Source organism: Neovison vison, chromosome 2, assembly GCF_020171115.1.
Source record: "Neovison vison isolate M4711 chromosome 2, ASM_NN_V1, whole genome shotgun sequence".
NCBI classification, from domain to species: domain Eukaryota; kingdom Metazoa; phylum Chordata; class Mammalia; order Carnivora; family Mustelidae; genus Neogale; species Neogale vison.
In genome coordinates, this window is record NC_058092.1 from 157,504,181 (window position 1) to 157,524,614 (window position 20,434).

Below are 20,434 nucleotides of genomic sequence, written 5' to 3' on the forward strand. Positions count from 1 at the left end.
ACAAAGAGGCAACCCACGGAATGGGAAAAGATATTTGCAAAGGACAGTACAGACAAAAGGTTGATATCCAGGATCTATAATGAACTCCTCAAACTCAACCCACACGAAACAGACAAACACATCAAAAAATGGGCAGAAGATATGAACAGACACTTCTCCAATCAAGACATATGAATGGCTATCAGACACATGGAAAAATGTTCATCATCATTAGCCCTCAGGGAGATTCAAATTAAAACCACATTGAGATATCACCTTACACCAGTTAGAATGGCCAAAAAAGGAGTGTTCTTTTGAATACGAAAAGTCAGTTTCAAGAACCCACCTTTGTGCACGTTTACGTCTAACTCTGGTGGCCTTTCCAAATGTGTTGCTTAACTAAGCTAGACAACTTGAAGTCACCCTCAGAAACATGGCCACATTAGCTCGTGGGTGGGCAGTCCCCTTGCTCCTTATTCTGCGGGCATAACACCGGGACCCCAAGGGTTCAGGGTTCATTCAGCAACTGGACCATGCGATTGATTCCTCCACGACTGTGGAACTCAACCAGCACCTTGACCAGATGGATGGGGCTGGGATGAGGAACTCTTTCCCTCATTCCAGAGAACACACACTACTCCACAGGGTTCTCTGGAGACTTATGGGTACAGTGAAGGACCTTGGTCTCCACCTGGAGTGGAGGGTGCACTTGGGGTGCCCTTATCTCCTGGACAAGTTTTCTCCCACTCACTGGTGACTCCTACTAACGAGGATCTTCCGGAAGGACCTCCAGTCAAAAGAACTTCTTGCAATGGTTTCTTCCCTCCCAGTCCTACTGATCCAAGAAGCCACCCCTATTCAGGTACACTGGCAAACAAAGGCTTTAGCTAAGCATCCAACTGCCTCAAGGGAAAAGGAACCTCCCAATTCATGCGGGGATGGCCCCTGACTCTAAGGACTTGGCATCAGCTCCAGAGTGTCCCAGAGAACAAAGGCCACCAAACCATGAGCAGGCCCATGATATTACCAAGTACCACCTTACACTTCCAGATAATCCTAAACTAACACCTGAAACCAGCCCAAATGGAAACCCAGCGATCCTTAGGCCTGGACCCGACCGCTCTACACCCATGGCTCCTAACTCTGGAAAGGCTCTGAAGTCCACCACATTGCAGAGGGCCCTACAAAAATGCGGAGGACCAGTGCTTTAGCAATGGCAACAGTTTCAGGGAAAGGCGGTAAGAAGAACCGGGAGTGCTGTCATCACTTGAACTCAGACTGCTGAGGCCAAAGCCTGTCAGCAAACATGTCTGCCCCCAAAGCAGAGATCCTAGTGCCCACCTGTTGGTTCTCATTGGCAACAAATCATACAAGCATTTATCCGGACTCTGACAGGCCTTCCTCGTCCTCGTTGCCCATGAAGCAATTGACAGAAAAGGCTCTTCTTCCCAAGCCAGAACCTGCCAACCCGATATGGGCCTGAAATTCTTGCACATTCCAAGAATGGCCCTCCCAACCCGAGGAGCCCTTGAAAGCCTGACTGAGGTTCAAAGGGATTCAGGATTCGATAAGGGCCCCTAGCTGGGATGCAATGGCCATGAAGCTCTAACCTGGGCCCATGGCTTCCCCAAGCTCCAGAGGCCACCAGACATTTGGCCTGGGCCAAATACGTGGGCGCATCATGAAAACCATCACTGACCCAGCCGACCTTCCCCATTTTAAGCAATGGTGCACGGGTGCTCTGTTCCACTGACATGGCCACCTACCAGCCATCATTGCCCCTCTTTGGGAATGGAGGATGTCGTGGGGCATGGGGAAGTCCTTACTGAATACACAGTCAAGACCCACCGTGTCACCCCAAACAGGATTTCTCAGTGAAATAAGGGAATGATCCCAATGCATAAAGCAGTTCTACAGAACTCAAAGGCTTCAGAGGTGGTAACTGCTGCACAAGGTGGAGCCTGTGCCCATCAAAAGACACAATGCTGTGCATACATTCCCCATGATCTCAAAAAGAACTCTGGGTTCCTACCAGACACCACTGCTCAAATCCCCACTTCCAAGGATTCCTCTCCTTAAGGACTGGCTCAACTTTTGGCCTGGGGGAGTGTTCTCACCCACTATCAGAGGACTCTTCATGGGGATTCTCGTTCTATTTCTTCTTCTAACCCTGTTGTGTTGTTTCCCACCCACTGCCCCATCTCTGAAGGTGGTGCCAGGAACCCTTCACTGCAGTAACTTCCAGAGGACAGATGGTCCTTTCCGCTCAGGAAGATCCAGTCACAAGTTCTCCCCTGCACTTAGTGGCCTCTTCCTTTTACAACTCTGAAAGCAGAGGTCTCCCCCAGCGGGGCCTCCCCCACCTCACCAGCAAAGACCCATGCGGAGGGACAGCTCTACGCCCCTATACAGCAGGAAGAAGTTACAGAAGATGAGACCGTCCTCCTTCAACAACCTTAACTGTGCAACGCTCTGCACTGGTGAGGGGAACATGAGGAGGGAAGAGAAGGCTAGCTGAGCACCAAGCAGGAGCTGGCACACCACACCACCCCCCAACCTGTGATACGGGGGACATCCCTCAGTCGCTCTGACTGCCCTCAAGCTGAGGAAAGGAAAAAACAGATTCTCCCCAGATGGAGATCAAAACCCCACAAGACCGGAGTCTCCTTCGGTTTGTAAAAGTCCTCATGATTCTGCAGGAAGAGGCTCATTTAACGAGAGGCTAGCGACCTGCTGGAGTCCCGGATCTCCGTTTCCTGCAGCCCTGATATCTCCCTCCCCTCCACGACACTGAGGGAGGCTGAGGCTGAAGGAAATGTCCATAGGACAGAGTTTCTTTTCAAACCGGCAGTCCCTTGAGAAGGACCTGTGAGAGGAGGAAGGTAACATTCCTCCAGGAAGCTCCCCACCATCTTTCAATTCATGCCTTCCTAGCAGGAAAAACCACCTTCCCTTCACAAGAGCAAAGCCTCCCATATCCTGGGTGTCCTCTGTCCTCCTGCCACGTTCTTGAAAAACTCCCTTTTGCCTGACCTCCTCCAATGCCATCCCAGAGAGTCAGCCTCCCGTCACGACCCCAGCAAGCAACCCTTTCTACACAAGGGTTGTATCCCTGTGCTTTAATAAAATCACCTCCTGCCAGCAAAGCCATCACAAGTGCACCCTCGATGTATGTTCAAAAAAACCTTAACCTGGGACGCCTGGGTGGCTCAGTTGGTTAAGCAGCTGCCTTCGGCTCAGGTCATGATCCCAGCGTCCTAGGATCGAGTCCCACATTGGGCTCCTTGCTCGGCAGGGAGCCTACTTCTCCCTCTGCCTCTGCCTGCCATTCTGTCTACCTGTGCTCACTCTTTATCCCTCTCTTTCTGACAAATAATTAAAATCTTTAAAAAAAAAAAAACCTTAACCTATCGATGTATGTATATCGCACAAGGATGAATGGCCACAAGATTCAACAAACACATGGTTTGTGATCTACCTCTCATGTGTCCTTAATTCTACTAATATTGTCCTTACAATGTGCAAATGATTTACAAATTAATTACATGGTTAGACATATTTCTATTCACTTCACTTATTGGAGAACACAGAGCTAGAGAGGGTGCAAAACAGTCGGGGTCGGGCAGCGAGGAAGATGGATAAGGGTACCCAATACAGGGCTTGATATCCAGCATCCAGGGATCCTACCTCAGCCAAGGGCAGATGCTTGCCCAACTGTGCCACCCAGGGGATGTCAAATTAATTTCATCTTTTACAAAGAAGCTCTTCTGGAAGACCTGTTGGGATCAGGGCAGGAAAACCTCGACAGTTCAGCATCAGGCAGTGAGGGCTTCCTCCCCGTCTATGAGAACGTGGGAGCCAAGAGCTTTTCTCCACCACCAAGAACAGCTACGTATCTCTGGGCCTGAGAAGGTGTATGACCACTGCGGACGTGGAAATACTCCCCGATTCGGTAGATTTTAGAACAGAAGGGGGTTCTTACGGTCCCTTCCATAAACACAAAGACTGTCCAGGAATGCCTCCGTGGTTCTTTCAGTTAAGGGACCAACTTTTGGCTTTGGCTCAGGTAATTACTTCAGGGTTATGGGATTGTGCCTGTGTCAGGATATGGAAGGCATGTGGAGCCTGCTGAAGTGTCTCTCTCATCCTCTGCAACTCCCACTCCACCCACAAAAAGAAACATATAGATAGAGAATGAGAGAGAGAGAGAGAGGGAACGTGTGCAGAAGTCCACTCAGACATCCATTTGTAAAGATGCCCGGGATTCTTTGCTCTAGATATATGGTGCAATGAAGCAAGTGTGGTCAGATAGTTGATCGTCGAGAGAAAGTCTATACAAGGTCAGGCTGCAATAACTCGGGATTCTGCTACCAGAGGCAACCTGGAGTTCAGAAGTTTTTTGTGGGGCAGGGACTTGCAGAACCTTCTCCACATGTGCGACTAAGTCATCTTCCCCAAGCAGCAAACTCTAAACATTCTGGTTAAGGGTACATCTCCAAGTTATTCGACAAGAAGAGGGTATTTTTCCCTCCAGAAGAAAGACAGAAGCCGGCAAAAAAGATATTCAAGTCAAGGCCTAAACCTCAACCCTGGCGGGAGGTTCAGAACCATGACAACTTACGACTGTGATATATCCACCAGGGATATGACAGAGGTCACATTCCTGTATATTTTGCACTTGAATCTGCACTGAAGAGACAGAGGCCAGACGCGTTGGATGCTGCCAACGAGGTCCAGTCACCAGAGGTTCGAAGCACCACCTGTAAAAACAGGGAGAGCATTTAGTTGAGGTCTCCGGACCCGCACTCGGGAAGACACAATGTCACACAAAACTGAAAGCATGCCCCTCCCTTCCAGCAGAGAGCACAAGCTCAAAGAGGCCAAAACCACAGAATCCCGAAATTTAAAGATTTAGCATTGCTGCTGGCAGACCTTCAAATGATACATGCACGGTCAACTGGCTACTGGGAGTTCCACAATATCTTTGCCAGACCCAAGCAGGAGGATGTGGGCCAGGAAATGGCCCAGAGGTCAATCACCATGTGCAACTAGTGACAGTAGTCTAAATAAAGTTTCTGCTGCTCCCATAAATCGAACAGAAGATCTGCATAAACCCTATTTCAACTGTATTTTGCATGACCTTCCTAGGGTTGCTTACTTCTCCTTGAATCTTCGTTCACCTTTGACATGCATTCTCATTCCTCTACCCTGTAACTTCAATGACACGGAACTCCCATTAGAGATATGGATATACTCTACCTCCTCAATGTTTTTTCTACTTTATGTGAGTGACTATGTTAGTCTTGCTTCCTTTCTTTCCTCACAACTCTATTTGGCTGAAATGAGCCTCTGGTCTTTCCTTTCTAAGACATGCCTCTCATGGACCCTGGAACTCAAAAAAAGAAATAAAAAACCAACAACTAATCACCACCCAATATGAATGTAACCTATACCTTGGAGATCAAAGTTGCTTCACTCCTAACCAGAGACTATGCTACTGACCTAAAGGGCAAGCCCTCCAACAACCAGCTTCTAGAGGATTCTGGGACAATTTGGGGTATAGTTCTGATAGGATTTTCCCAATCCAAAAACACTGCCACCCTACAAAGTGAGGTCCCCAAACCTGATTGTGAACTAAACAGATTCGGAGCTTCATGGGACCCATTGTGAGGCACAGAAATGCCTGGCGGTGGTGGCAGCGGGTGCCAGTCCACATGGGTGATGGCTTTCAGTTCAACAGATTTGGGATGGTTTCTTAGATGTAAGGAGGAATCTACCAAGCACACTTGGTTTCTTAGCATCTATTCTAACTAAGCCTGGCAGGCATAGTGATGGACCGTTCCATACAGATTTTGAAACCCTGCTGTGCTGGAAGTTCTCATGAGGAGTCTCTAGAAGGAACTTTCAGTAGTGTGTCCAGGCCAAAGCCAAGCGCAATACTCCCATCAGACTTGACTGCAATACCTGTCGATTTGGGTGGATTCCTCTTCTTGAGGTCCCCCAAATATCCTGCGGTTCCTATACCTGCCAAAAGGTAATATTCCCTACTCATCTGGCAAGGCTTCTGAGCACTGTGTCATCAAGGTGTGAAGCCGCTATTGCCAAGGGGCTCCACAAAGTCACCCTTAATTCCTGAAAATTGTCTGGTCATTATCTGAGTCTATACACATTACTGTCAAATTGGACATTTCACTCAATCCCTTGGTAAAATAACCAATGTTTCCAGCGGTGTCCTGTTACAGGAAAAAGGTGCTTGTGCTGAACCTGTGCCTTGGAAGAAAGTACCTTGGAAGTACCTTGGAAGAAAGAATTCTCCCTGAGAGTTTCTGAATGATAGAGGGTTCAGGAAGGGAGAGAAGTTAAATTCTCCTATTTGTTCACACAGAAATATTTCATCACATTTCTGTAGATCATGGATATTTTCAGATACAGTTTCCCTAAATCTGGAAGAAGAAGTATTAAAGAACCAGCAACATTTCAAACAAGAGTCACAAAGGTAGGCTCATGTTCCTCAACTCACTCAGTTCCCCTTTACTAATTCTTGATTGGCTTGAATGCAGCTTTTCCATGATTTCTGCAAATCCGTACCCAGTTGAGTTTGAGAATTTTCACGATCGGACACTAAGACCCCACAAGACACATCACCGTGTATAGTCACAGGCATTTAATGGAAAAGTAGAGATAAAAGGCCTGTGGACACACACTTAATGAGATATATTTTCACCAAACATAGAAGGCAAGACATCAACATGGAAGCAGAGAGGCCACAAGACCTGCATCCTGGTCGCCAGGGCATGGCGTGTCCATGAGTTTCCGTATCTCCAAGGAAAATATGCTCATGTCTTCTGAGCCAAGGTTTCTGCTTCTAGAATTTTCTCCGAAGGAGAAAACCAGAGAGGTTGTAAAGGATTTGCAACAGGGTTTATGGAGACTTCCTGGATAATGGCGAAGCCCTGCAGCTCACCGCCATGCCCAAGGCCCACAAATCTGTTCAGTGCCCCCTTTGCATCCACCATGGTCAGGCAGGTCTAGCCCTTTCTCCCCAGTTGCACAGCACACCCTCTCCTGGTGTCCACCAGGTCGCTCGGCTTCTGTGTTCCATGTCCTCAATGGATCTCTTTGGAAGAAGGTAACCAGCATAGTGGTGGAAAGAGCAAATATACTTCTTCCCACCTTTATCCCTCCTTGCACCCAACCAAGGTTTCTGCAGGGACATGCAGATGGGGTTCTTCTTTTGTGGTGCCTCTAAGAATCCCCTTGCACTAAACCTGAGCCTTAGCGCTTAGGAGGCTATTTTGGTCTCTACCCCCACCGCCCACCTCAGCCACAGGGCAGCATTCCACCTGCCAGTCTCCTCAGAAAGAACTCCCGCACCCTAGCTAGCTGCTCTCTGTCCAACGCCCAGGTGCTGACCTAGGCATCTGAAAGGAGACTGGATGAGGAGACATGCCCATGGCACCCAGGTGCCTGAGTGCACGCCACATCACACCATCTACTTCAGGGTTGTGGTGATGGCAGACTTCCCACTGTGTGCTTTTTGCCCTGAGACATGCCAACCCTCCAATGCAGCAGAGAGCACAGAGCTGGGCTTCGCCCCCCCAGTGACCTGGTTGGCTTCCGTGGTTGCATGGGCCTGCCTGCCTCCCTCCCTCTCTGGCTCCAGTCCTTTCCTATGAGCATCTTCCTGGGCCCTGGGGCTCTGGCTCTGCTCCAGTGCCCCGAGCCCTGCGTGCAGGCTGTCAACCGGCAGTTGAGGAACCACAGACTCCGGCTGGCAGGCCCTGTGCTCCCCTAAACCCAACCACCATGGTAACCAATGTGGGCCCAGGTGCCAGATCATACTGCAGCCCCCGCCTTCCTGCTCAAACACAGGGGGCTCCTGGGAAGCAAGGCATGCCAACCCCAAATACCTGCTCCCTAACACCCTTCCCACTAGGCGAATAATCCCTAGGGACAGATGTATAGAGAAGCCAACATAATCTACACCCCAGGCACTGCATTTCACTCAGCCTCTCATGGTACGCAGGTAGGTCAGAGGAGGATTCAGCATAACAGCACAAATAACGCTTGAGTAGGGAGCAAATGTGTTTCTCCCAGGGCGGCAATATTTCCAGATAGGCCTCGTTGTCAGTCTACCTGTGCTCTAGTAAGAACCCTACTCTGACACTGATGAGCAAGCCACAGACAAAGAGTATCTCTACAGGTAAATGGGCCCAAATGTATCCTGGATCCTTTCATTTTGTTGTTTTGATTTTGCTCCTAAGTCCAGGGAGATAGCTCTGGGGCATGGATGGGGCTCCCCATTCAAGAGCACAGGCGGTAAATGAGCCATATGTTCCCCTCAAAACCACTCCTGGGACAGGCCAAGTCAAGCTACCACCTGTGTGCTACCCTGTGGCCTCAGCAGGGCCAAAGCACAGCCTGCTCCCTGGATGTGGAGAGAACAGGGATGCAGTCCCTGAGCCACACATTCTGAAGCCAGAACTCTAAGGGAACTATGCATGTGGGCTGGTGGTAGCACAGAAACTGGCAGGCACCACGCTGCCCTGAGATCCACGCAGGCTCCTGGCAGCCTCAGAGTGGGGTGTCCAGTGCCTGCTCTGCATTCCAGATTGCCCCTGCTCTGTCCTGACTCAGACCTAAGCTGGAACCCTTGTGGTCCCTCCAAGTTCAGGTGGCATAAAAAGGGCCTATAGTAGTTGGGGTGCCCCTGGTAAGGGAACCCCCTGAGGCAGATCCCGGGATGAGGCTGGATGGTATATCAGGGGCTCACTGAGATGGGAACCCACAGCAGATTGCTGTGGGAACAGGGAGCCCAGTGTCTGTGGAGGGTGTCCACATCACTGCCTCAACAGCTGTGTCCCTGGTAAATGACTGAATCTGTCTGTGCCCCATATCTTCTATAGAACTGGACCTCACAGCAATTTGTCCCCCAGAATTTGGTTGAGGATAAACCAAGACAGTGAACAATAAGCACCTCACCAGGGCTTGGAACAGAAGCGCCATCCATGAAGACACATCTCCCTAGGATTGCTTGGTAGGAAACCTGTTTTGGAACCCCTGGCTCTGCTGATCATGTGGTCTTGAATATCAGAGAAAAAGCACCTGGCTTCAGGGAGCCTCCCTCTAACATGGTGACCCAGAGCCACCCTGATCCAGTTACACAACCTCCTCTCCAGGGACATTCCTGCCTATCTGGTAAATATTGGGCTATGTAGATGCACTACCCTGCAAGCCCTGCCCCAGGAAGCCTTGGGCCCAGCTGTCTTCCCACATCACCAGGACAATGGACCTGGGCCTCTGGCCTTACCTCTCTTCTCAGTGGTGAAGATGGTGGCCTCTAGGGGCTCCCCCAGCCCTGCCTCATCTTGATCATCAGCCTGAAGATGTACGCTGACTCTGGGTCCAGCTCGGTGGCCATGAATCGCCTCAACATAGCACCCATCTCCACCGTGGTGAACGTGCTGGAGTTGCTGTTGGCCAGGCAGTAGGTGGTCTGATACCCTATGGGTGGGACAGGAGAGCCACACATCAGTCTCATCACCCCGCTCGGACCTCACATTCCCGCCACCACCACTCTGCCGTGTTTCCACCATGTCCTTCATCATCTTCCAGCATCTGAGAGGAATGGCACAGCCGCAGTGGCAGATGGAGCCTCTGAGTGCTGGGCCCCCATGAATCTCGTTCCCCTTCATCCATCCCACCACCAAGATATGGAAACAGTTTCATCTTTAGTGATTCAATACTTACATAAACACCAGTACTCATCATATCAGCCATTTAAAACCTCCAAAAAAACCAAGTTCCAGAACCAGATGCCTTTCATGGCAAATTCTTCCATTCAGGGAAGGATTCATACCAGTCCTTTGCCCGCTTTTCCAAAAAACAGAAGAGAAAGCTTCTAAACCCACTTGCTGAGGCCAACATTACCCTAATACAAAAATAAATGAGGATAGCCCAAGAAAAGAATCTTACAATCCAATATCCCTGATAACTATAGATGCAAAAATGTTCAACAAAATACTAAAAGCCCAAGTTCACCAATATGCTGAGATGATCATATACTATGATCAAGTGGAATCTTGCAACAATGCAATGATGGTTTACAGGAGCACATCGATCAAAGTGATATAGCACATTAACAAAATAAAGAATAAAAATGATGTGATCATCTTGAGAAGCAGGGAAGCATTTGACAAACTTTAATATCCATTTGCAATCAAAATTCTCAACAGAGCACGTAGACCAGGAACATACCTCAACACCAAAAAGGCCATATATGGGCCACCTGGGTGGCTCAGTGGGTTAAAGCCTCTGCCTTAAGCTCAGGTCATTAGCCCAGGGTCCTGGGATCGAGCCCCGCCTCGGGCTCTCTGCTCAGCAGGGAGCCTGCTTCCCCCTCTCTCTGCCTCTCTGCCTACTTGTGATCTCTCTCTCTCTCAAATGAATAAATAAAATCTTTTTTTAAAGGCCTTATGCGACAACAGATTATGTCACATCCCATACTGAAAAGTTTTAGCTGTTTCTATTTCCTCTAAGATTGCCGACGTTAGGAACACTGCCACTTTTTCCTTGCCACTTTTACTGAACACAAGATTAAAAATCCAAGGCAGAACTATTATGCAAGAAGATAATCAGAAGGCATCAAAACCGGAAAGAAAGAAGTAAAATGGTCACAATTTGCAGATGATACAGAATATGAGGAAAACCTCAAAGAAGCCAGTGAAAACTTGTTCAAACTATGACTAAATTCAGTAAAGGGACAGGATACAATATTACTACCCCAAAGCCTACTGCATTTCTATACACTAATAACGAATCATCAGAAAATAAATTAGGAAGATCATCCCACCTTAAGTTGCATCAAAAAGAATAAAATACCCAGGAATACACTTCACCAAGAGGTAAAATCTTGTATAACTGAAAACTACAAGACAGTAAGGAAAGAAACTGAAGGCAACACACATAAACCAAGATATCACATATTCATGGGTGAAAAGAATTAATAGTGGTAAAATGTCCATACTTCCCTAAACCATCTACTTTCTAATTCCTATCAAAATTCCAAGGACATTTTTCACAGAAAGAGAACAGAAGGATCTAAAAATTTGTATGATACCACAAAAGACTGTGAATACCAGAGCAATCTAAAGAAAGAAGAGCCACACTAAAGGCATTGTGCTTGCTCATTTCAGACTAATGACAAAGCTTGAGAATCTAAACAATCTAACGTTGTCATAAAAACAGACACACACATCACCAGAAGACAGGAGAGAGCCCAGAAGTAAAACACACATCTATGGTCCGGGACCTTTATGACAAAGGAGCCAAGAATAAACAAGGGGGAAAAAACAGTCTCTGTCATCAATGGTGCTGGGAACACTGGAGAGCCACATGCAAAAGAACAAAACTGCACCATTCTCGTACACCATACACAAAATTTAACTCAAAATGTGTCAAATACTTGAATATAAGACCTGGAACTATAAAACTTGTAGCAGAAAACACAGGATTTGGAAAGGTCCTTGACATAGGTCTTGGTAGTGGTGCTTTTAAGCTGATACCAAAGTAAAAACAAACAAAGCAGCAAAGTGTGGGCCTACATCAAACTATAAAACGTCCAAACAACAAAGGAAACCATCAACAAAATAAAACGGTAACCTAAGGTAAAACATTTGTAAATTATATCTCCAGTAAGGGCTAATGCTTAAAATATAAAGAACTCATGAAACTCAACAGCAAAACAAAACAAAACACACACAAGCACCATTACTCCACAAGTAATCTAATGTAACAGCAGCAGATCCAAATAGACATTTTCCTGAAGAAGAAATACAGATGGTCTACACGAACATGAAAAGATGCTCAAAATCATTAATCATCATGGAAATGCAAATCAAACCAGAATGAGGCATCACTTCACACCTGTCAGAAGGGCCATTACCAAAAACACAAGAAATAGCAAGTTTTGGTGAAGATGTGGAGTAGAGGAAAACTCTAGTGCAACATTACTAGGAGTATAAAAGGGTGCGGCCACTATGGAAAACAGTACAGAAGTTCCTCCAAAAAATGAGAAACAGAACAACCAAAGGAGCCAGCAATTCCCTTTCTGAGTATTTATCTGAAGGAAATGAAAACACTAACTCACAAAGGTATATTCACCCCTGTGTACACTGCAGGATTACTTACAACAGTGAAAATAAAGAAACAACCTAAATGCCATCAGTGGATGAATGAATAAGGAAACTGTGGTCGATAAACATAGTGGAATTCCACTCAGCCATTAAAAAGGATGAAATCTTTCGATTTACAACATGTTGGCCCTTGAAGGCATTATGCTAAGTAAAACAGGCCAGACAGAAAGACAAATACTAGAAATCACATGTAGAACCTTAAACAAAACAAAAACAAAAATATGAGCTCACAGACAGAACAGATGGAGGGAGGCAGAAGTTTGGGGTTGGAGGTGGGAGAAATGGGTGAAGGGGTCAAAAGGAAAAAAGAAAACAAGCCCAAATATAGCATCTTTTTTTTTTTCAATTAAGTAATCTGTACCCCCAACATGGCTTAAACTCATAACCTGGACATCAAGAGTCAGACACTCCACCGACCCAGGCAGCCAGGGTCCTGGAATTGTAGCATCTTCGGATACTCAATGTATGGAGAAAGGGGAAACTAATTTAATCTGTGGTATTTTGAGGGCTAGACATTTTTTGGTAAATGTAAAAGTAAAGAAAACATTCTTCAGGGTCACACACTCAGGACTATATCTAGTTCTAACATTTATCAAGACACTGAGCAAGTAACTTACCTTTTTAATTTAATTATTTATTTGAGAGTCGGGGGGGACATAAACGGGGGGACATAAGCAGGGGGAGGGACAGAGGGAGAAGACGACTCCCCACTGAGCAGGGAGCCTGACCTGGGGTACGATCCCAGGAACCTGGGATTATGTCCTGAGCCAAAGGCAGAAGCTTCAATGACTGAACCACCCCAGTGCCCCTACTTAACCTCTTTTCTGCCTGTTTGCCCACCTCTGAAGATATTATGAATATTTGCTTTTAGAATAGCTTCTATTTAAATTTAAAACTAGTTTTTAGAATTGAGTGAAATAGAGATCACTTAGAATAGTACTTATGAGAGTAAGCCCTCAAAAAATGTTGTAAAAAATCTTATTCTGCGGGTACCTGGGTGGCACAGTCAGTTAGGCTGCTAACTCTTGATTTTGGCTCAAATCAAGAACCCAAGCTCCTGGGAGAGAGCCCTGCACCAGGCTCCACACTCAGCCTGGATGCTGCTGGAGGATACCCTCTCTCCCTCTGACCCTCTCTTCTCTAGCATATGCATGTGCACTCTCTTTCTGTCTCTACAATAAATAAATATGTCTTTAAAAATCTTATTCTGAACATTTGGTGGTTTCACAATCATTTTCATAATTGGGCAGTATCTCCTAGTTTATAAAGCACTTTTATACACATTCTCGTATTGGAGTCAGGATATGGTCATGGGAGAAGGATTTATTGTGTTTATTTACAGAGGAAAAAAAAAAGAAAACCAGACTTAGAGCAGGGGTGTGATTTGTTCATGGCTGCAGAACTAACAGATGATCTTCTGATTTTCAGTCCAATGGAGTAGAACAAGAAAAAATCCAAACACTGCAACAAGAGCCAATGAAGGGCACTACAACTGATAATGGAATTAATGCAGTAAAATGATGCAACATTTATAAATATTTACCCACCCAGCAGTGGAGCAACTAAATATGTAGAGCATATATGAACAAACCTAAGAGAAGCAATCAGCACCAATACCATAGGGAACTTTAATACCTCACACTTCTCTCAATGATCCCCCATCCAGACAGAAGATCACAAAGGAAACATCAGCCTCAGACAACCCGTTACTTAGATGGACTTGACAGATACACACAGAACCCTCCATCCAAAAGCAGCAAATGGAATATACTCCTCTCAAGTGCCCCTAGAACGTTCTCCACCTTAGGTCATATGTAAGGCCAGAAGACAAGTCAATAAATTCCAGAAGCCTAGAATTTTCCCAAATGAGGACTGAAATCAAATCAACCATCTTTTCCAACCACAGTGGTATAGAACTAAAAATAAATTACAAGAAGAAAACTGGAAATTCATAAACACAGAGACTAAACAACATGCTATTGCACAACCAACTGGGTTCATGGGCAAACCAAAACAGGAACGCAGAAATACTTTGAGGAAAATGAAAAAATAATACAATGAAACAAACTTCACAGAATGCAGTAAAACAGGTTCTAAAATGGGGCACCCGATTAGTCGATTAGTCGGTGGAGCTCTGGGACTCCTGATCTTGTGGTTTTGAGTTTCAACCCCACACTGTGCATAGAGCTCACTTTATTTTTTTAAAGATGTCATTTATTTATTTGACACAGAGCGGGAGAGAGAGACAAACAGACAGACTGAGCAAAGTGGAAGGAGCAGCAGGCAGTAGAAGAGGGAGAAAGGGGCTCCCCATGCTGACCAGGGAGCTCATGCAGGGCTCAATTCCAGGACCCTAAATTCATGACTTGAGCCAAAGGCCAACACCTAACAGACCAAGCCACACAGGCAGCCCTTAGAGCCAACTTAAAAAAAAAATTGTTCTAAGAAGGAAGTTTATAGTGATACAGGTCTAACTCAAGAAACAAGAAACATCTCAAATAAGCAACCTAACTTGATACCTCAAGGAAACAGAAAAGAACAAATAAAGTCCAAAGGTAGTAGAAGGAACACATCAGAACCTAAATAAATGAAATACAGACTAAAAAGACAACAGAAAGATATATATTAAAAAAAAAAAACACCAACAAGAACAATAACAGATCAACAAAGAGCTGGTTCTTTGAAAAGAACAAAGCTGACAGAATCTCAGCCAGACTCAAAGAAAGAGGACTCATTATCAGAAATGAAAGAGACGTTCCCTGAAACCATTGATATGCAAAGGCTCAAAAGAATGTACTATGAACAATTACACCCCAACAAGCTGGATAATCCAAAAGAAAAGGATACATTTCCAGAAATATACAACCTACCAAGATTGAATCCTAAAGAAACAGACATCTGAACAGACTAATGAGCAGTAGAGAGATTAAATAAGAAATCAAAAACTTCCAACAAGCAAAGGTCCAGGACCCCATGGTTTCACCGGTGAATTCTACGAATCATCCACAGAAAAAAATGAATACCAATCCTTCTCCAACTCTGCCAAAAAATCAAGAGGAAGGAATGCTCCCCACCTCATTTTATGAGGCCAGCACGGCCCTTATCGAAAACTCACAAAGTGCCCCAAGAAAATTACAGACTAGTATCTGTGATGAACGTAAACATACTAATCCTCACCCAAATATCTGCAAACCAAATTCTACAATACAGAAAGAGGTATGATCCAGTAAGATGTATTTCAGGGCGGTTCAACATCCACAAATCAAACTAACGTGCCACATTAACAAAACGAAGGATCAACATCATAGGACCATCTCAACAGATGCAGAAAAAGCATTTGATAGCGCTGCTACCAAATCACTGCCCCCCCCACCTGTGCTTCAGCCGCCTGGCTGGTCCCCACACCCTGTACCACTGCCACCCCACTGTGCCATCCCCCACTGCCACCATGCTGCACCCCACACACCCACCGCTGTCCCTTCCACCCCCCCACCATTCTTGACAGGCCGCTGCCACCAGCGCTGCCACCCTCCACCCTGGTACTCCACAGCAGTGCCCCTTTGTTCCACAATGGCTAATCCTCACCACAGCTGCCCTGTTGCCCTGCCCGTTGCAACTGATGCTCAGCTGTGCCACCCCCAGTGCCCTTACCACTCCCTTGTGCACCTCCCCAGGACTCTGCCACCCTGCTGCGCCACTCTCCAGTGCTTCTACTGCCCTGGTACCTGTGTTTCCAACAGCACCACCACTGCTACTGTGGTCACCCTACTCCTGCCCATTTCCACTGCCCCACCCAGCCCCCAAGCCATGCTGCGCCATTGCCATGTAGCTGCTGCGTCACTGGTCCCTCCCAACCACATCCAGGCCAATCCCTCCCCACTTCGCCTCCCTGATTTGCCTCCCCATCTGCTGCCATCTCAAGTCACTGCCTTCCTCAAATCACTGCTGCCTCACTGTCCTCCCCCCGCCATTTCTTCACTGCATACTCTCCACTTGCTGCTGCGGCTGTGCAGAGCCCCTGCCCTGCCCACACAGCTATTAACCTGATGCTCTTGCCTGCTGGTCCCACCAAACACCCCCGAACTTCTCCCGCCTGTCAGCCCCCCACCCCGCTCCAGTGCCTCCAGATTCCCTACCCGTTGACCTGCTGCTGCTGCCCCACGCATACCAGCCTTCTCCCAATGTTGCTACTGCCTGGGTGCCCCCGCCTCGTGACCCTGCCGTCCGCAGCACACCCCTCATACTGTCCACCTTACCACCGCTGCTGCAGCTAAGCTGCTGCCCTGTGCCCCAGGCCACTGCTGACCTTCACTGTCCAGCCCCATTGACAGGCACTAAGGCCCTACCCTGCCCTTCGTGCCCTACCCGTGCAGTTGCTGTGCCACTGCCTCCCAGCTGGTTCCGTCCCCCCTTCTCCGCATGCCACCACCAACCGCCTGCCACCCCATATGCACCCGTGCAGCCGTGCTGGCCCACCCCACCCACCACCATGCTCAATACAGTCCTGATGCCCCACCACATTGCTGATACCACCCCTCTCTGCTCTCCCCACACCCCCACTACAAATCCCCTGCCCCTCGCCATCACTGCCCCCTTACCGCTACCCTGCTTCTGATCTGCTGCCACCCTGGGTCCCACTCTTACCCTATGTCCTTCTGTTTCCCTGTGTTTTGCAGCTGCTGGTCTTCATAGTCCTGCCCTGTTGACTTGCATGACTGCCCCACCTGCCACGCTGCCCCTCTGCTGTTCCTGCCCACCCCTCCCTGCAGCTACCACCTAGATGCTACCCCTGTCCCCCACTCCGGAGCCTTCCCGATTCCCTACCCCTGTTGCCGTGCTGCTGTCACCCCATGAGTCCTACTCTACCTTCCCCGCACTGGTACCAGCAGGCTGCCCCCACAACGTGAACCGCTCCCACCGCGCTGCACCACCATCCACAGCGCCCCCACTCACAACCACCGTTGCCTCTCTGCTGCTACTCTGGGTCCACGTTGCTGCTGCTGCTAACAGTGGTCCCGCCCTGTAGACATGCACCAAGCCCAGCAAAGCCAGGCCTTTTGCTTTGCTGCCTGACCCACCACACCATGACATTGAGACCCCACTCATACCCGGCTAGTCCTGCCCACCACCAAGGACACTACGGCCTAGCTACTCCCCTCCCCCGACTCCGATGCCTCCTGGCTGCCAAGCATGTGTCTGCCCAGCACATCCACCCCCCCCATGTGGCTACCAGGTTGCTGCCCCCCAAAATGCACCCCTGCCACCGTGCTGTGCCCCCCCGACAGGCCCCCTCACTGCTGGGCGGCCTCTGTCCTGTGCCCCCGCCTCTGCTGCGCTTCGTTTCTCCACTTCGTTGGCATGCACTATGAGCAGGCCCAGCAAGCCAGCCAAGCTGTCCCTGTGCTGCTGCCACAGGGATGGTCCCACCATCCCTATGCTGCCCTGCCGCCTCTAATCCACCCAACCCCTCCAGGTGCCACACTGCTGACCCCCTCAGATGGCACACAGCTCCTGACCCACGGCCGCTACCCCTCCCAGCACCACTACTGACTGGTTGCTCCCTCCCCCGACTCTGGTGACCCCAGCTCTCTCCCCCACTGGTCCTGCCCCCATACCTGAGCGTTTTCATCTCTCTGAAACCTCCTGGCACCCTTGCAGCCCTGCTACCCCGCCCACCACGCCAAAACACTGGCCTCCCGATGATGCCAGGCTGCTCCCTCCCCTCCACCCACCACCACCATCTAGCTGCTTCCCCCTCCCCTGGCTCCGTTGTCTCCCCACTGCCAGCCACATTACCATGCTACTAGCGCCCTATCCACCACCTCCCCGTGCTTCCACCACATTGCTACCGCCTCCATACATCCATGACCCCCTTACCTCAGCTGCCGCCGCTCCACTACAGCCCTGTGCCCCAGGCCTCTGCGGTGCTTTGCCGTCCTGCCCCTTTGACGTGCACGATGGGCCCGCCCACCACCCCCTCCTAACTGTTGCTGCCTGGCGCTGCTCTCACCCCCTCACCTCCTCTGCTGCTGCCTAGATTCTGACCATCCCCTACAGGTGCTATGCAGCTCCCATCCCTCCCTGTGCCACTACTACTGTCTGTCCCCTTCCCCGCCTCTGGTGACCCATGCTCCCTCCTCCGTGATCCCGTTCCCCTACCTCAGTGTTCTCTCCCAGCTGCAAACCCGTCAGGCCCATGCAGCCCAGCCCACCACGCCCTGACGTTGACGACCCACTAATGCTCGGCTTGTCCCGCCCCCAACCCCCCACTACTGCTTGATGGCTTCCCCCTCCCCCCTGCTCCGTTGCCTTCCTGCTACCAGGCATTTTACCGCTACTTCCGCTCTGAATATCTGCCACCCTCCCCACGCCTCCTCCACATTGCTACAGCCCACATGCATCCTGCTACCCTGGTGTGTCCCTCACCCTGCCCCCCTTACCTCAGCTGCCCCGGATCCGCTGCGGCCCTGTGCATCAGGCCTCTACGGCGCTTCACTGTCCTGCCCCCTTGGCACGCATGATGATCCCGCCCACCACGCCCGCCCCCCGCCGTTGCGGCACTGCTGCCTGGGGCTGTTCCCATCCCCATGGAAGCAAACGAATGTTACAAATTAAGGCTACTTTTTGTTGTTGTTCTGAACAATCAACAGATAAACATTTTCTATCACACCACTCTTCATAATAGTGAATTCTATACAATTCTGTTATTAAAATGGCTAAAAGTATAAAATCATGTTTTAAATGTGATATAAGTGGACTTCAGAGTGAGATATGGAAAAGTCAATGAAATAACAATCCTTGAAAGAAAGTGATGAAAATGGAAGAATTATTATTTTCTACCAGAGGATATTCTCATAAGTAGAGGAAGAATTTTGATATATAAGGCATATGGAATGAGTCGTTGTAGTAAATTTTGTATTGTATGTATTTAAATTGACACAAAATAAATAGAAGTAACATACCATGAATAGATAAATTCTGTTCCAGGAACACACGGGCATTCCCGTTCCAAAAATATATATATATATATATAAATCTACTATTATTCATCAATTGGTGAAATATGAAAATAACAATTATTTCAACAGATGAAGATAAAGCATTTGGTTAAAAGTGTTAGTAATTAGATACAATGGAAAATGGCATATGCAAGCTACATATAGAAAAACTCCATAATTTCTTTTACATAAGTAAATGATAGTTACAAAATGTAATCATTACATATGACCAACAAAAAGGCTTGATTTTATAAATATAAACATAAACCTGAAATATGCTACAAATATCAATCAGATAACATACTGTGAGATATTTTTATTTACTCCTTAGAATTTTTTCTATGTTTAAAATTTATCTACAGTGAAACATCAAGACTACATAGATTATGAAAAGGAACATAGAGACCAGACCTCATTCACAACAGCAACAAAAACTGGAAAAATATCCAAGAGTAGCTTTATTTTTTTAAGATTTTTTTTTTATTTTAGAAAGAAAAAATGTGTGGGTGTGTGTGTGAGAGAGAGACAGAGAGAAAGAGAGAAAGAGAGAGGGGGGATGGGCAGAGGCAGAGAATTTTCAAGCAGACTCCCTGCGGGGCACAGAGCCCAATTCTGGGCTGGATCCCAGGAATGAAAAGATCATGACCTGAGCTGAAACTCAACAACTGAGCCACCCAGATGCCCCTTCAAGAGTAGCTTTAAATGAGAATAAATTAAAATTAGATCAATCTTAAATATGTAAGAATAAAAAGGAAGAGTAGGAGAAAGAAGAGAAAGAAGAAAGACAAGAGCAGAAGAAGAGTAGTCAAGGAGTCATATGAATTTTACTAAAGCTGGCATGGGACAAAACTATAAAGAAAGAAGTAACTTCATTAGTAGTATCTTTGTGGTATGACCAAATGTAGTTTGTTTTTATTCTATATGTTTGAAAAAATATCTTCCTATTTTTTATTTCATTTTTAACTTTAATATTTAACATTCAAAGATATATTTTGGGACTTTAGGCAGGAATTTTCCTCAACCACACTGCATCCCCAAAGTTTTTCCATATGGTTGATCCCCCACCATATCTTAGGTCTTGGAGATGATCATTATTTTCTCTAACATGAACCAGTAATAATAGACATTCCTGAATTATGTTTGTTTCTTTTATTGTCCTTACCACAATGTCCTTATTAACTTAGTTATGTACATGTTAAATATCTCTTGATCTCTCACTTATCATTAACTCCAAAAGGGCAGTCAGCTTTTGTTTTCTTCACC

At 47.4% G+C, this 20,434-nt stretch overlaps 1 protein-coding gene across 1 annotated transcript in view; it reads right to left on the minus strand.

Annotated features, from left to right (window-relative positions):
- The window catches only part of LOC122899231 (zinc finger protein 25-like), a 72,169-nt gene extending 54,566 nt beyond the window's left edge, over nt 1-17,603 (minus strand). Inside the window, 3 exon segments of the mRNA XM_044236815.1 lie at nt 9,342-9,483; nt 9,540-9,597; nt 17,469-17,603. Of these exon segments, the coding sequence (XP_044092750.1) occupies nt 9,342-9,483; nt 9,540-9,597; nt 17,469-17,603 (335 nt within the window).
- Nucleotides 17,604-20,434: the final 2,831 nt, after the last annotated feature.